The sequence below is a fragment of the Gossypium raimondii genome, chromosome 5 (assembly GCF_025698545.1).
Source record: "Gossypium raimondii isolate GPD5lz chromosome 5, ASM2569854v1, whole genome shotgun sequence".
Classification (NCBI taxonomy): domain Eukaryota; kingdom Viridiplantae; phylum Streptophyta; class Magnoliopsida; order Malvales; family Malvaceae; genus Gossypium; species Gossypium raimondii.
The window spans coordinates 15221910-15240472 of NC_068569.1; the positions used below are offsets into that span (position 1 = coordinate 15221910).

The 18563-nt window shown below is 31.8% G+C and overlaps 2 protein-coding genes and 2 non-coding genes across 4 annotated transcripts; 3 read left to right on the forward strand and 1 right to left on the reverse strand.

Moving 5' to 3' along the window:
• Positions 1–953: 953 nt before the first annotated feature.
• On the forward strand, positions 954–5372 carry LOC105767504 (desmethyl-deoxy-podophyllotoxin synthase). Its single transcript, XM_012587060.2, has 4 exons — positions 954–1016; positions 3495–3563; positions 3661–4235; positions 5198–5372. The coding sequence occupies exons 1-4, from the start codon at positions 954–956 to the stop codon at positions 5370–5372; spliced, it is 882 nt and encodes a 293-aa protein (XP_012442514.2).
• Positions 5373–14321: 8949 nt separating this feature from the next.
• LOC128041487 (small nucleolar RNA R38) lies at positions 14322–14414 on the forward strand. The gene has a single exon (XR_008196506.1). It is a non-coding gene; the product is annotated as a small nucleolar RNA R38 (small nucleolar RNA).
• A 154-nt stretch (positions 14415–14568) lies between these two features.
• Positions 14569–14656, forward strand: LOC128041484 (small nucleolar RNA R38). Its single transcript, XR_008196504.1, has one exon. It is a non-coding gene; the product is annotated as a small nucleolar RNA R38 (small nucleolar RNA).
• Positions 14657–16447: 1791 nt separating this feature from the next.
• LOC105765802 (aldehyde oxidase GLOX) lies at positions 16448–18563 on the reverse strand. Its single transcript, XM_012585051.2, has one exon. It carries the CDS (start codon positions 18322–18324, stop codon positions 16675–16677), a length of 1650 nt encoding a protein of 549 aa, XP_012440505.1. The 5' UTR covers positions 18325–18563; the 3' UTR covers positions 16448–16674.

Consider the following 18563-nt stretch of genomic DNA (forward strand, 5'->3'; position numbering starts at 1 on the left):
TTATTGTTTTAAAATTTTAATTGATAACATTGTTATAAATCTATGCTAATTTAAGTACGTTAAATTTTAATATTCAATATTTGAATTCAAAATTAAAATATACTTTTAACATAAATAAATTAATAATGTTATAATTTTTAAACTCAGAAGAATCTAGAAATAAGAGAAAATTAGACCACGGACAAATCACGGACTTTTCAAAAACGATATTAAACTAACCAACGTATTTATGTTAATATTTTTCTCAACCAATAACGAACGTTGACAGCTTCTTTTGGTCATTCATGAACAGGTGGTAAATGTGGTTGGATGACACGTATAAGCACATGCTTCCCTGGGCCACCTCCAGGTAATAATATCTGCTTAATGATTACTTAATTAAGTCTTGCAAGCATAATCATTCCTCTTCACTGATGCTTAACTTCAGCCAATATAACTACAAAAAATAAAGGTTTTTTTTTTTTGTTAATTTCCAACCAATCCAATGCCCATCTTTGGAAGCTTATTCTTTGATCTTTTCTAATCCAAGCTGTAATATAATAGTGCATATTCTTAACTTACATATATGCTTTGCATTTGCCCCTTTTAGAATTTCTTTTCCTTTATGGAATGTTTCTCTACATACCACCACTATATACGCCAAACAGAACCAAATCTCAAAGCATTATTTTTATTTAATTTTAATTATAAATATTAAATATCATTTTTCAGAAGAAATAACTATATCTTATTCATTCTGACCCATAAAAAAAATAATTTAACCCCAATCATGCTCCTATCTTGACTAGTTTACTCCAATTACAACTTTACTTAAAATGGGATCATTTAGGTAACATTAACTGTTTCTTACATATTAGTTCACTGCTTGGATTTAGTAACATCTTAATTATTACTAAATTCAGACCAAAAAAGAAAAACAATACTATTATATTAAGCTACATAGAACAGGCAAAATGAAGAGATTTCAAGGTGATTGGACAGTTTATATTTTTGGAAGACTTGGAATCAAAGGTTTTGTAAGAGAGTTGCATGGTCTCCAATCATTGTCAGAATGGATACATAAATTACACCTACCAAATTAACAACAAATTTTTAGTGGTAAAACAACATTTTCTTTCCCTTTCTTTTTCTTGGGTCCATCAAAGTTTTTGGTAGCGTCTGATTAATGGGAGTTGGGGGAGGGCTAATTCAAAAGAAGAAGAAAAAAATTAATTATATATTAAAATGAAAATTTGATTGAGTGGTGATTTAAGAGATTATTGAACAAATTGGTACGAGTTTAAGTCTCACTATATATATTTTTATTAAATTTTTTTAAAATAAAAATATTAAAATACTCTCGAGTATTATAAGTAATTTTTTGATTGAATTAATGATCTAGTTGAGAATGAAATCAACTCAATCACGACTTAATAAGTATAAAAGATAAGTTAGAAAGGTGTATTTTGACCACTGGTTTGAGAATTTTATTCAACTGTGGGGGCATTTTAGGTACAACGGCTCAGTGACTTTTTACCCTTCCCCCCGCTCAGCTTTTGATTTAACGTGGTGGGACTGGGAGCCCAAGCCTAGTTTTTTCAATTTAACCAATAAAAAACGTGACTTTCAACATCCAATTTCTAAGAAGCAATGTACAATTACATCAGGCTTTACGCAAGTCCGTTTGCTTCAAAAATCATTTTGCAATAATGAGGGACAAAACGTCCCAATAATCAATCATAGATTGTCCTAAATCATGTTTGGGCATCTTAATGTAACAAGCACTTAAGAATTATGCAATCGCACATTAAATATAAGGTATACAAAAGTATCGGTTTACATTATAAAAATTTTCAAAATCTCACATATATATTAAATATAAATACTTGAAAAACACTCTTCTTGGTCCATTAAATTTGTAACATTTAAAACTTATTATGAATTAAGGTTAGAAAATTATATATTATAATTTTCTTAATGAACAATTTTTAAATAAATTTTATAAATTTTAATTATTTAAAATAGTTAACATTAGTTGAGGTGAAAATCTAAAAAAATAAACCTAAAAATGGTAACGGCGATATTTTTATTGGATAAATATATATTAATTTTGATCCAATGTATAATGAATTTTGATTTTGTATAATTTTATACAATAAATTTTATTTAATTCAACTATTATTACATTAACATTATTTTATATTGATATATTACATATATAAACAACTATAATAATAATCCCATTATGTGAAAGAGAGAGACTTTTCTAAATGTTTTGGTACATGCCTCTTTCAGCATGTTAAAAGACAAGCTAATGGGGCTAAACACTGATGTTAAGCACAACCTGATGCTATTTGGATAGAAGAATATCCATACTTTCTTCACAAATTTGTAATCTCATATCGTATTTCTGCCTAATGATATTTCGTAAGTTTCTTTCCTAAAGTATATTAATTTATTATGAAAATAAACATATTTATTTATTTCTTTAAATATGTATAATTAAATTAAAATTAAAATTTTATATATTTATATCAACCACAATTTAAATTTTATATGTATTAGTGCAACCAAATTAAAATTCATTCATCAAATTACACATCAAGTTAAAATTCACTTCTTATTTTAAAGAATATTTAAAAGAAAAGCTTTAAAACATAGGAAAATGAATAAATTTGGGTTGCACATATGAAATTGGAGTATTGGACAATTTAGCTCCATCCCAGTACGAAACTTTCATAAATGTCTTGCAAGTGTTACGCCTAAGTAGTGGTGAAGCTACGGATTTGGTTCCTTAAAAATTAATTTTTTTTATTTAAGTTTCTTTATAATTTATAAAATTTTAAATTAGTAATGATAAAATTACATTTTACTTTAAAAGATATAAAAAATTGATTTAATTCTTTAAAAATATAAAGATATAGATTATTACAATGATAAAATTATATTTTTACTATATTTAAATATACAATTTAATCCTGTTCCAAAATTTTTTGGCTTCAACTTGTTGGAGTACATGCGGTTCGAAAATATTTAATATACTAAACATTTAAGCCTATGTATAATTAATAATTTTGGGACAAAAATATTTTGAGATGAAAATATTATTAAACAAGATGCTTTTGTACTTTTCAAAATGCTTTTATAATAAAAAAAACTTTGAAAAACACAAATAAAAATTTTAATTTTGTTCAAAATACTTTTAACCCGAAAATATTTTGCTCAAAAATACTTTTTAGCCCGAAAGCATTTTTGAAAAACAATGATTAAGTGAATAATGCAATAGAAAGCTACAGATGCTGCCTCTTTATCTTTTTTACTTTTTTAAAATTTAGAAGCAAAAATTGATTGAGAAATATGGTCCCTCACTTTTCTTCTTAGGAAAAGGAGATCTCAAGGTCTCAACTAGAGGTGCTAATGGGCCGGGCCGGGCCCAGAAAAAAATTTTAACCCGCGTCGTAGGCTCAGGCCCAACCCGAAATATGGGTCTGAAATTTTGTCCAGGCCCGGCCTAGGAAAAAAATCCTAAGCTCGAGCCCAGCCCATTTAATTTGAACATTGATCACATAAAAGCTATTCTGATGGTATACCCAAAATTTCAAAATTTCATCTTTAATTAATTTTTAGCTTTAAACTTTATGCATTTACTTGGGTTTTTTTATTTCATTCTTTTCTGTATAAAATGTGTTTGTTGCTGGAACAGAAGCAACCGCAGCCACTGTGATATGGGTCATGAGCTTTTCGATGAAATATCCAAAGTGTTTAAAGAAAACTCAAGCAGAAGTGAGGGATTTGATTGGGAAAAAAGGTTTTGTAAATGAAGATGATGTTCAAGGTTTAACTTACCTAAAAGCTGTGATAAAAGAAACATTCAAATTACAACCAACAGCTCCATTATTAGTGCCACGAGAAACATTTGGAAAGTGCAATATAGATGGGTATAATGTACCAGCCAAAACCTTAGTCTTTGTGAATTCATGGGCAATAGGAAAGAACCTTGAAACTTGGGAAAATCCTGAGGTGTTTTCTCCTGAAAGGTTCATTGGTTGCTCTATTGACTACAAAGGACTACACTATGAACTCGTACCATTCGGTGCGGGTAGAAGGATTTGCCTTGGAATGCGAATGGGAGTTGCAACGGTGGAGCTTTCCCTTGCTAATCTTCTTTACAATTTCGATTGGGAAATGCTGATTGGAATGAATAAAGAAGACTTAGACTTCGAAGCCATACCTGGTATCACTGCCTACAAAAAAAAATGCTCTTACCCTTATAGCTAAGAAGAATATTAGTGACTAAATTGTTATAGTAACTTATTTGCTACTAGCTCTAGTTTGTACTTCATAGGCTTTTAACCAAATTCTACGGTGCTTATAATAATGTCTCAATAACACCATGCATGTTTTTATCAATCTACAATTACTGTTTGTTAGTACAAATCTCCGGTAAAGAAAATCTCAAACACACGAATAGAACTCGAACAAAAAAAGAAGAAATAAGATAAGGCTCCAAGGCGTGTATCAAGTCACTATCTTTAAGGTTATATTCGCCCCCCCACCTATTTTCGGCGTGCAAATGAGTTCCAAGCAAATTAACCTCAAGGATACAATGAAACCAATGACTATTTGCGTTTTGCACTGACGAGAATAGCCCACTACATACTGAGCAATGTATGACAAGAAACCCAATTTCTATAAAGGATTTCTGCAGTAATACTTTATAAAATAATTTAATAATATTAGAAAATGAAGGGATGAAAGAAAGAATATTAGAATTTGTTGGTATTTTTTTCCAAATGAAATCTCATTCCTATTTATAGGAATTTTCATGTCTCTTCATAGAGACATCTTTCATCAATAGGTGTCTTTCGAATAATAATATCTTTAAAATAAACACATAATTATTCGTTTAATATTATAACTATTCAAATAATATTATTTAAATAGTTATAATTCATTTTCAAAAATCAAATAATATAACTTTTGATTAATTACACCCATTCATTTATAGTTATTGGAACACTAAAATTTTCCCCATTTTCAAAATATTTTGGATTTTGATATTCTTGGAAATTAATTTACATAAATGAAGGTATCTTACGATTGAACCTTCACTTAGTGAAAACATGTTAAAGTTAATCGAAATTGCATGGTAGACTAAGCTTTGAACCAACTATTCCATTTGATTAACCGAACACATCTCATACAATGATTTTAACATCAGTCAATGCATAGTATCTAGGAACACAATTATGGCCATGTATCTATGTCATCTTTTTTGCTATCAGAGTCAAGCCCTTGAGCTCTTAGAAGCGGCCACTGTAACACCCCTAACCAGTGTTTGTCGCCGAACTAGGGTTACGAAATATTACCAACCAAAACACAACTCCGAATAGTCTTTAATTTTAAAACTTGAATATTAAATAACAGCCCAATCATATACATCACTTTCACAACTATAGATCACTGAACCAATTAAAAACTTATCGTAATTAATATTTTTACGTTATAGCAACTACTGCATATATTTATTTTATTAACAAACTTATGGTCATATTGTTTAAATAAAAATATGTGCATAAGAAAACTAAGTCATAACAATCCATATCTTTAATTAACTATCAAACATAGTATTATATATATATATATATATATATATATATATATATATATATATATATATATATGCACATAACACTCTATAACAAAGCCATTTTTTTAAATTCAAATACCAAATCTTGGCTAACTAAATTCCTTAACTAATTAAATAAAATAATAGCAATTTATTTGTTTTGTTTATTTGCACCTTTGCTTTGTTTAAGTTTTTCACATAATAAGCATACAATATAAAACTTAAGTAACTTCAATACTAACCTACATGCATTATACCTTAGCTACATTAAACAATTTTTTTATCTTTAAAACATACACAAATTTTTTTTAGTACATCAGTTTGCATGTAATTATCATGCCCCAAACACATAAGCATAACAAATTAATTACCCTATATTCGGCCATTAAAAAATAGCCTCAATGATCAAACTCAAACCATCTTAAAACATGTATGTTAATTAGCATTTCAAAATTTGTACCCAAATAACCATAAAATATGCTCATATTTCTATCTTCATAGTTATTATTCATGCCGAATCATGTCATCCTATAACACACCAAACAACCACATATCATACTTCCAATACAAGATACCTATAAAGCCGAAAATACATACAAATCAATTACCACTTCCAAGTCAATTCACTAAACAAATTGTACATAAAAAATAGGTCAATATTAAGTCACATTGAATGCCAATTTCACAATCTAAATCAAAGCCATCACCTATACATAGATCACGAATCAAAGGTATGTCCATCAACGACACAAGTTATAATATGAAATGCATTTCCATAAGAGCTAATCTATTGGCTGATTGTTGATCATACTCATTAGTACTCGTTACCTAATCATAAAACTTAAAGCTTTCAAGCATGAGTATAAGTCATAACCACATATGCACAAACCACAACATTATATTTAAGCCATTTTCGCATGGCTATATATATATACACAAATTCAAAACCAAACCTATTTAATCTAACCTATACATGTCATATGTTCAGAGTTTAAAATTTCAAAAGTACCGAATAACAGTCGATAGTGCGATGATGATTCTTGATGATCCCCGAGCTTGTAAATAATTTCCAAAATCTATAAAACAATGAATGAACAAACACACCGTAAGTTGAAATAACTTAGTAAGTCGTAAGCAAATACTTTTCAAAATACACATATAAATTATGCAAATAAATCGAATCCTACTAATATTGTACATATACATATATACTCATATTTAAGTGGTTCATTCATCTTTCATGTTATATATAATGCTTACCTTTACTATCAAGCTTTGTATAACTCAAACATACCTTAATTTTATTAATTCAATCTCGCACTCGATTTTTGTGTTATATAATTACTTCTTATATCATTCAGATTGGAGAAAGATACTCGAACAGCTCAAAAAGTTCATACAATGTCAACGTCCCAAACGTGGTCTTACATGTAATCAAATAACGATGCCACTGTCCTAGACAGGGTCTTACACGTAATTAAGTAACGATGCCACTGTCCCAGACAGGGTCTTACACGTAAATCTCAAATTGATGCCAACGTCCCAGACATGGTCTTACACGAAATCACATTTCAGCATTATTGTTGTTTGTATGACTTTTGTATGACGTAGTTCAATCAGATTAAACTCGTAAATAATCTTTCTATGAAAAATACAAATCGGCAATGAAGTATATATACACATATTTCTATTCGACTATGTATAAAATAAGTACATTAAATTTAAACTCAATTATTTACTTATGAACTTACATCGGACAAAAACGAACGAAATGGAACGACTACTCAACCACTTTTGATTTCCCTCGTTCCAAATCCGACTTCTTCTTTTCTTGATCTAATTCAATACAAATTTAACTTATTTAACCATATATTCATTAAAATTTACTTAAAAGCTCATAAATGGGAAAATTGCATTTTAGCCCCTAAAATTTAACATTTTATTCAATTTAGTCCCTATTTTCAAAAATCACAAAATACACAAAATTCATCAAAACTATGCCTTAGTAGGATCTTCCTATAGTCCATATCAATCCATATTTTTCATTTATTTCACATTTAAGCCCTTAAATTTTCTAATTTTACAAATAAATCCCTATTTTGGATTTTTATCAAAAATCACTTAATTAAACATAAAAATCAAACATCAAACATTTATTTTTCATCTTCAAACAACAATTCCATCACATTATCAACAATGGAAATTTTTAAAATCATCACCAACTCCAAAAATTAACATATGGGCTAGGTAATATACAAAGCAACGATCTCAAAAACGTAAAAATTATCAAAAACCGAGCAAAACACATACCTAATTTAAACTTCCAAAGTGCCAAACCTAACTTTTTCTTTTCTTTCTTCTTTTCTTTTGAAGTTTCGGCCAAGGATGAACTACGCATGACTATTTTGTTTTTCCTTTACTTTAATTATATGTTATTTTTTTCTATTTACTATTTTAACCTTAATTATAAAACATAATAATTAATTAATATATGTCTATAATGGTCCACTCAAGCTACTAATGATATAATAACATCATAAAGAACTCCTATTTAACAAACCATAACAAATAAACACATTTAACATATAGAATACCTCTTTTACTTTTTATGCTATTTAATCCTTTTTCCAAATCAAGCACTCAAACGGATAAATTAAATTACAAAAATTTCACACATGTCAATTCACATACTATAAGCACAGAAAATAATATTACAATATTTTTTTGACTCGGATTTGTGGTCCCGAAACCACTGTCTGACTAGGGTCTAAACCGGGCTGTTACAACCACACTTCCACTCACATAGGTAGATCCCATCAAAAGTGTTCCCATAATTATAACACTCTAACATATTTATGTTATGGGTCCATTAAGAGTACATTACTCATCATTCCCTTATCATTACGAGTACTTAGCACTTTAATCTTAGGATGGATTTATTTATAATGCTAACAGTCACATGCTAATTATCTACTTTGTCTCATTGAACTCAAGACTTGATGTTATACCAAGCGTTGAGTCAAGTTTCCATCATGGGTGACTCTAATTAATGGGCTTGAGTCTCATCCCATTTGAGGTCCTTTTTACTGCATCTTTAGCAATACTTTTTGTCAAAGGATCCACCAAATTTTCACTTGACCTCACATAGTTAATAGTGATCACTCCATCAGAGATTAATTGTCGGATATAACTATATCTTAATGCAATGTGTCTAGACTTTCCATTATATACTTGGTTATATGCCTTTGCTAGAGTAGCCTCACTATCACAACGGATAGAAATAGGTGAAATTGGCTTAGGCCATAAAGGTACATCATAAAGCAAATTTCTTAACCATTCTGCTTCTTTAGATGCAGCGGCTAGTGTAATAAATTCTGCTGCCATGGTGGAATCAGTAATAAATGTTTGTTTCTTAGAACCCCAAGAAACGGCTCCTCCACCAAGAATAAAGACCCATCCACTAGTAGATGCATGATCTTCAAAACTTGTAATCCAACTAGCATCCAAATACCCTTCTAAAACTGGAGGATATCCATTATAACACAATCCATAGTTAATAGTTTTCTTTAAGTACCTAAGTACTCTATTCAAAGCTTGCCAATGCAAACTACTTGGATTACTTGTGTACTTACTCAAATTTCCAATAGCATATGCAATATCTGGTCTTGTACAAGTCATTATGTACATAAGACAACCAATTAGACTTGCATATTTCAATTGATCAATTCTCCTACCAGCATTAGATACTAATTTTATTTGAGGATACATGGGTGTAGATGCTGGTGTACAATTGAAAAGATCAAAACTTTTTAAGCATATTTTTAATGTAAGGTGATTGTGATAAAGCTATAGTGCTTTTATCTCGGGTTATTTTAATCCCAAGAATAACATATGCTACACCTATATCCTTCATAGCAAAGTTGTTTGACAAGAATTTCTTTGTGTTTTCTATTTGTTCCAAATCCGTGCAAAAAATGAGCATGTCATCTACATATAAGCAAATTATGACACCTTTTCCATTTTCAAAATTGCCATATATGCACTTATCAGATTCATTTATTTTATAGCCATTAGCTAAAACAACCTTGTAAAACTTTTGGTGCCATTGTTTTGGTGCTTGTTTAAGTTCATATAAAGATTTAACAAGCTTATATACCTTATGCTCTTGTCCTGGAACAACAAATCCTTCTGGTTGCTCCATGTACGTTTCCTCTTCCAATTTACCATTTAAAAATGCAATTTTAACATCTATTTGGTGAACAACCAAATTATATATAGAGTTAAGTGATATTAAGAGTCTAATTGTAGCAATTCTTGCTACTGGAACATAGGTATCAAACTAATCAATACCTTGATTTTGTGTAAAACCTTTGGCTACCAACCTTGCTTCAAAATTTATCAATGGTTCTATCAACCTTTATTTTCTTTTTGAAGATCCAATTACAACCTATTGGTTTAGAACCTGGTGGAAGATCAACTAAGATCCAAGTTTGATTTCCCATTATTGAATCCATCTAATAATTTATTGCTTCTTTCCAAAAAGTAGAGTCTTGAGATTTCATTGCCTCTTCAAATGTAATAGGATCAGATTCCGTATTATAACAATAATTTATCTTATTGCATATAATTTCACCTTTTCCTTCTACAAGAAATATAATGAAATCTGGTCCAAAATCTTTGACCTTTTTAATCCTCTTACTTCTTCTCAATTCTTGACAAGATTCATCATTATTGTCAATTTGTTCTAATGGAATCTCATTCTCATTTGAAGAATGAATAAATTATCGTGGCGTAATTGTCTTGATATAGAATTAAAACTATTTTCATCAAAAATAGCATCTCTTGATTCAATAACAGTATTAATTGAAATTGAATCATTTGGTTCAATTACCATGAACCTATATGCCTTGCTATTATATACATAACTTATAAATATGCATTCAATTCCTCTTTCACCTAACTTTTTAGGTTTAGGTGTTAGAACTTTGACAATAGCTCTACAACCCCAAACCTTCAAATAATTAAGGTTTGGTTTCCTTTTCTTCCATTGTTCATAGAGGGTTATTTTAGTTTCCTTGTTAGGAACTCTATTCAATATATGACAAGCTGTTAGAACAACTTCTCCACAAAAACCTTATCCAAGACCTGAATATGATAACATTGGATTTACCATTTCAGTTAAGACTCTATTTTTCCTTTCAGCTACACTATTTTGTTGTGGTGTGTAAGGGGCTGAAACTTGATGGACAATTCCAGTAGATTCAAAATAACTTGGATTATAGTATTCTCCACCTCTATCTGATCTTAAGCACTTGAATAAATATACATAACAATATCTAGAATAATCATCAATAAAAGTAAGAAAATATTTCTTTCCCCCTAATGTAGGAGTATTATGCATGTTACATAAATCACTATGTATCAAATCAAGCAATTTTGTTTTCCTTTTAACCTTAGGGAAAGGGTTTCTTGTAATTTTAGTCAACATACATGTATTGCATTTTCAATATTATTATTAAAAAGCAGAATTAAATCTAACTTATACTTGTTATTCAATTTTCTATAATTCAAATGGCCTAATCTATAATGCCACAAACAAAAGATTTAACAATATAAGAAGAAATAGTATTTTTATTCTTATTAATAATATTGAGTTTGAACATACTCTCATACATATACCATTTCCTCACAAAAATTTCTCCCTTAGACAAAATAAACTTATCTGCCTCAAAAACAAGTTTGAAACCAAACTTATTCAATAGACTTCCAGATACTAAATTCTTCCTAACTTCTGGTACATAATATACATCATTTAAGGTTAAAACTTTTCCAAAAGTGAATTGTAGTTCAACAGATCATTTGCCTTTGATTGCTACGGTGGAAGAATTTCCCATGTACAAGACATTGTCATTTTCACATTGTGTGAACTTTGTAAACATGTTTTTGTCTTTGCACACATGTTTGGTTGCTTCGGTATCAATCCACCATGTATTATCATTTTGTGCCATATTAATTTCAAATATGATTGCAATGAACTTTTCGTTATTATCAGCCTTAGAAGATGATTTCTTCTTTAAAAATTGACATTCGTTCTTGAAATGTTCCGGCTTTCCACAATGATAGCATGAGCCATTTTGTTTCTTTTTGAACTTAGGTGCTCTATCAGTCTGCTTGAACTTTCTCTTGAATGGTTTAGTAGTCTGTACTTCCTCCGTAACATGCACTTTGGCATTTTCAGAATTTAGGTTCTGATCTTGTTTTTTATATTCTTCTTTAATACGAAGATGATTTGCCAAAGCCTCAAGAGATATTTCCTCTTTCTTATGTTTTAGACTTCTTTTAAAGTCTTTCCAAGATGGATGATACAACAATTATTTCATCCATTTTCATATCATATTGCTTGAATTGATTCAACATCTTTTCAATATCACAGAATTGTTCCATAATAGAACGACCATCAACCATTTAATAATTATTGAAACGACTGACAAGAAATTTCTTACTTGTAACATCTTCGGTCATGTATCTTGTCTCCAATTTGTCCCATAATTCTTTAGCGGTGACCTCATTTTGGTAGATGTCGAACAAACCATAAGAAAAACCATTCAATATGTGGCCCATGCACATGTAGTCAGCATTGTCCCATTTTTGTCTTTCTCGGGTTGCATCAACAAATTTGTTTTCATTCTCTTCAGGTCTTGGAGTATCCAAAACATAAGCAATCTTCAAAGTTGATAATAAGAAGTGCATCTTTTTCTGCCATTATCGAAAATTGCCACCATCAAACCGATCAAGTTTGACAAAGTTGGAAGCCAACTCGAACAGAAAAAGAATAAATAAGATAATGCTCCAATGCGTGTATCAAGTCACTATCTTTAAGGTTATATTCGCCCCCACCTATTTCCAGTGTGCAAATGAGTTCCAAGCAAATTAACCTCGAGGATACAATGAAGCCAATAACTATTTGCGTTTTGCATTGACGAGAATAGCCCATTACACACTGAGCAATGTATGACAAGAAACTCAATTTCTATAAAGGATTTTCGCAGTAATACTTTATAAAGTAATCTAATAATATTAGGAAATGAAGGAAGGAAGGAAAGAATATTAGAATTTGTTGGTATTTTTTTTCAAATGAAATCCCATTCCTATTTATAGGAATTTTCATGTCTCTTCATAGATACATATTTCATCAATAAGTGTCTTTCGAATAATAATGTCTTTAAAATAATCACATAATTTTTCATTTAATATTATAACTATTCAAATAGTATTATTTAAATAGTTATAATTCTTTTCAAAAAATCAAATAATATAATCATTGATTAATTACACTCATTCATTTATAGTTATTGAAACACTCATTCATTTTAATTTAGTTGAGACCTTCGATGTATTCCTACAATTAAGTCCATGTTTTCCTTCAATTTTATTGTGGTGCTCTTAGTTTAAGAGTCATCATATTAACATTTAAATTAGACTAAATTACATAGTTGATCACTCGATTATTATAAATTTTCATTTTAAGTATTGAAAATAAAAAATTTACAAAATAAGTACTGAGATTATATAATTTGATTAGAGTTCCTAGGATTAACATTGCTATTAGCTCTAAATAAAGCATCGGCACAACAATTTCTCTCACTGTAGGTATGAGATAGAAGACTACAAGGGCATCGCAATCATGGACAAGAGAATCAAGCAAATCATTCTTATTAGTTGAAAATTTCATGAAATCAATAACAATTATAACAGCCAATTCAACTAGGTGTGTTTAAACGATTGATTTGGTTAATATTTAAACTAGACTACTATTAACTAAAAATTTAAAAATTTTAATTATTAATCGAACTAATTTTTTTAGAAGCCGATAAAAATAACTTTAGTTAATTCGGTGGTTAATCAAATTAATCAAAATTTTTACGTGTTTCTTTCTTTCTTTATTTTATTTTTGTTTTTTAGTTTAATTTAAAATTAATTTTATTTTTCATAATAATTTTTTAGGAAAGTTCTCATAATATTTTTTAATTCCATTATAAGAATATATATAAATATTTTTAAAATTTGAATTTATATAAAGCATTTGACCTATTTAATATTTTGAGTCTATAATATATTATTACTTATAATTTTAATTAATTAGTGTTCATGGCTTGTTGATTAACTCAACTAATTTAATTCAGTCGATTAATTCGATTAATTGTTTTATGGATATTAGAATGAAAAGATATTTTCTTTTATTCTACTCCTACCGAGTTTTGCGGGCCAGTTATTTAGGGCCATGACAAATAAGAAGGTCCAAATCTGATTTCCAAATTCACCCTTTTGTAATACAATTTTCAGACCACCCAAAACGCACCGAGAAACGGCTATAAGTATAAAACATGGTCGAAAGCATCATTGCCCAAACCCTAATTCACATTTGACCGCGTCAGCCGTCTTCGCTCGTCTAAGCCCCTGATCTATTCTTGGTCCTAGGGTTTCATTTAATTATCAAATTTCCTTTTCTTTTCTTGCTATATTTCTTTTTACTTGTTTTTCATCCCTGTTTTTATTCATTTTTTATGCTTTTATTATATGAAAACGAAGGCATTGACGAATGTTCGAATTGCTGAATATTCGAAAATCGAGTATCAGATTGGTTCATTTGAATAGGAAGATCTGGTGCCTCTTTTTTCTTTTTTTAGTTGTCTTTTACTTACTATCTTTTAGCGGCTGCGGATGAAGAGAAATGTGAAATATACAGTTATCCCTGGCTGATCATTAATTTTAAGGTGCTGATATTTCATTGAAATCTGACGCAGAGGGTTTTTGGTGTAATTGTCTTAATCTTATAGACATGGAAGCCAATGATGCAACTATGGAGACTTTTTGAAATGCAGTTCAATTGTTGAAACTCAATGGACCAGGACGTTATAGGGCTTTTTTTTTCAAATATATTTTTATTTTCAGCATTACAGTTCTGTGGATGATGAGAAAATTTTGAAATCAGTTATCCCTGGCTGATTTTTCGTTGTTTATGATGACATCTTGTGATCTGACACAGACTGAAGCATTTAAACTAATTTTTGGTAACGGTCTTTACCTGTCTGGTATTCAATGCAAAACATGTTTCTGTCATTTTGGATGCTGTAGAGGGGAAAATGATATAAAGACAATTGGAACTAGTTTTTCAGATATCAACAATCCAAAGCGAAAATTTCAACAATCCCGTGCTTGGCCCAGTGGTTTGGACAAGTCATAACCTCCAGCTGCCAGCCACGGATTCGGGCATGTTTTTTGTTGGGTTTAGTAGCTTCCCAGCCATTACTGGGCTTTTTTTATTTCTCATCCGAGTTTACTTTCTGCCATCAGAATCAGGGGATGTTATAAAATATAGCTGTTTCATCTCGGCTCTCCTCTTATGGGAAGCTTTTATTTGCATCAGATTACGTCGTTCTTCAGTCTTTTATCAAGTACATAGAGGCAGAGCTAAGTATTGGCCCATGTCGACGCAACGATAGCGTGACCATGTGCCCCTCTACTTTGCACTACTATCACATCTACTTTTTTGATCTAGTTTTAACAGAAAGCGACTACTACATCACTTTGTAGTTTTCAATCACTTTCATACTCCCTACACTCTTCCTCTCATCTACTTTTAATTCAGAAAATTACCATCAATTTCACAATTTTCTATTTATCTTTCTGTAACCACATTCCTATATGTGTTTATTTGATAATTTTCCATCGCTCTCTCTCTATACAAATATACAGAGCCAGCCATTGTGTTTATGGTGGAAACTTCTAACCTTGACACTAACAACAACGTGCAAGTTACGACGTCCTCGAGCACAACTTCCAGTTAAACCATCGATACCCGTTCATGATCATTGACATATATGAAAACCGTTGATCCATTTGAACCTATCCCGAATTCACCAACTCTTCTTTAGTTGATTTTCTATTAAGTAAAAGATAGAAAAGGTATGTAGATAGAAAGATGAAGGTGGGCTTGGTTCGTGCATGGCGTTATGCTTAATGCCAACTCAAGAAACCGACTTGTCTTTTTCATTATTAATTCATCTTGACATACTATATGTACAAGTGACTCGACTCATCATTATTGCACTATTTGTACAACTTATGAAAAAAAAGCTATGCAAAGACCATGTATGACTAAAGTGACCAATTCTGCATTTTTTTTGGCTGTTCTTGGACCTACGAGTGCCTGGAAATAGAATTGCTGTTAATGTAAAACCGTACATTTGATGCCATGATAAATGCTATAGTAAGTATTTAAAAGAAGTAAAAAGAACAGAAAAAACAGCAGTAAATCATATATTGAACGCGAAAAACTAAGCTCGAGGAGGGTTACATAAATAATAAAAAAGGCAAGATGGCTTTACAGGCTTCAACAGCCATTTTCAGGCAATGCAAGGTGGATAAGAACAACTGAACGATTTATAGCCAGAAAGACTTCCTAGGCATGTGCCAGCGTAATATTCCATGGCACTCTTTTATAGCCTCGCTTGCAGCTATGGGTAGGCTGCCTACCAGACAAAGAATGCAGAGTTGGGGGGTATACCTCTTCTCTAGAATGCTTATTGTGTGAGAATAATACCGAAACAATCTAGGGGTCATCTATTTTACGAATGCCAGTTTTCAAAGCAACCGTGGAGGCTTATTCTTAGAGCTACTGCAAGTTCTGAGCAGCATGACTTTTGGCCGGTAGTTTTGAACTGGGCTATTAAGAGAGCCAACGGTAGATGTACTCTTTAAGAGAGAGTTTGTAACCATTGTCAAACTTGGTAGCAAAACTTTGATAAAATCTTACTTATATATAAACTGAACAACTAATTAAAACAAATCCTCTTCATTGATCCATGCAACATAAATTGTAAATACACTTGTCTGGTATCTAGTTCTACTAAGGCGATGGGCAGAGATTGCTGAATTATATATATAAAAACAAAACCATAAGTCACATCTCGAAGAGTAAAAAAATAACAGTAACAAGAAGTATACAAGACAAAGCACAAAACTTTATTTTCGTTTACTTCCAATTCTTCCTTTTTCTTTTTTCTTTACCGCAACTTGACCCAAATGCCTTGACTGGGAATATTTTGATGGACCACAAATAATAGGTAGAAGCCTGGTGGCGCAAGATTATGCGTGCTTGGAGTCGTCACCTCAATGTTGTACGCTGAGTTCCCACAAGTGGTTACTTTGTCATTGCCGAGTACAAGCAACCTTTGATTCATAGAGAATGAATGCGTATTGAAAGCTGGTGCCAACATTGTTGCCGACACCAAGTTTTCAGCTACTTTACCTGTAATGACCACTTGAATGTTTGTTCTTTTGTTGTATCTGATTCCTGACATCGACTTTGGAGTGATGATTTTCGGTCGCAAATCATTGAATTTAGAGTCCAAATATGCTGGAGAGAATGCCTCTAAGCTTAGTTCAGTAGGGAAAAGAACACTTGTAAAATTGTAAAATGCGTGAGGATTGCTTCCGCCAACTAAAACTCTGCCATCGCGAAGTAATGTTGCTGAGGAGTGGTACATGCGGGGAATTGTTGTCGGGTTTTGCGTCTTGAACCGTGAACCTATTTTTTTATCAGGCCGGTACAAGACGGGACTAAGCACCGGGTTCTGACCCAATTCCCAACCTGCTGAACCGGAGCCTGCGCCGTTGATGAGTAAAACTTTGCCGTTTGGAAGCAATATCATGTCACCCATAACTCTAGCTAAAGGCATAGTCTCCATTACCCACTTTGGGTTGGGGTCGGTTATTGTGATCCTGGCACAAGTTTTCAAAGCTCTAATGAAATTACCTCGTAATGCTTGGGCAAAAGAACCCTTAGGAGCACCTCCACAAACCAAAACTTCAGCTTGAAGATCTGCCATTTTCAAGTTCTTCAATGGAAGCAAGACAGCTGAACCAGTGCTTGGATAGCTTCTAGGATCGCCACCTGGAATTGTCGGGTACGTCTTTACCACTTTATTCTTCACATAATCAAGCAAAATAGCTCGATTGTTAGCGAAAATAAACAAGTTTCCATCAACATTGAGGAAGACAAAAGGGTAAAGATTGTTCTGTTCTCCTTTGTCATTGGTTTCTAACAGGAAAGGCAAATTAAATGTGTTGGCGGCAATATTTTTAGGACTGAACTCGTAGTTAAATTGTCTGCGACCACCGACAATAATTAATCTTCCATCTGGCAATATATGATTGGTGGCATACCATCTTCTGGCAGCCAACCCATTTGGTATTTCTTGCCAATCGCAGTCCCTGCTGCTGCATGGGCTAAAAACCCTCACCCTACGTTCACCATCGTTGAAACCACCAGTTTGGACCAATTTACCATCAGGCGTGATAGCGCCTGAAGAGCACCAAACATTGGTTTGGACCATAAGAGCCCTGAACTTATCGGACGAAACATCGTACTCCACTGAATGTGCCGAGCAATCTACTTTTAGAGCTCCCTCAGTCAGGTCATTACGGCATTTCCCATTTGGCAACGACAGATTTGATTTGCCAAAATCAGTTCTGTCGAAAATAACCACACGGTCGTTTCTAAGGAGTTGCATGTGCATGGCTGAGATGCCAATGCTTGTCTGTAAAAGTTGCCAGCGGCCGTCGGCTGCTGAGGTGAGAATAAGGTGACATGGCTGTGAGGCAAAGAGTAGATGCAAGAGGAGGATTAAGAAAATGAATGTTGGGATTGACATAAATGACCTGTGGGGATGTTGTTGATGCTCAAGGCTTGCCTGTTTGGTGATCTTTTATACATGCCTTGTGAAGGAGCCATGAGGTGTGAGGATCCCACATGCACATGCGTCGCGTGGGAGACTCGTTCCTGTTACTGAAAACGATGGTTCTCTCATTTTTGAACTCCGAACGCAGATTTCACAGTAAAAATTCGACTACTAAATTAAAATGATAGACAATAGAAGAAGAGCCCGTGAGT

Excerpts from the sequence above, each read along its gene's own strand:
- LOC105767504 (XM_012587060.2), top strand. The coding sequence starts at position 954 with ATGAAGAGATTTCAAGGTGATTGGACAGTTTATATTTTTGGAAGACTT. Across the intron at positions 3,564-3,660 it reads ACATAAAAGCTATTCTGATG|AATGTGTTTGTTGCTGGAAC; the intron begins GTATACCCAAAA and ends TTTTCTGTATAA. Across the intron at positions 4,236-5,197 it reads ATCACTGCCTACAAAAAAAA|CAGTCAATGCATAGTATCTA; the intron begins ATGCTCTTACCC and ends TGATTTTAACAT.
- LOC105765802 (XM_012585051.2), bottom strand. The coding sequence starts at position 18,324 with ATGTCAATCCCAACATTCATTTTCTTAATCCTCCTCTTGCATCTACTC.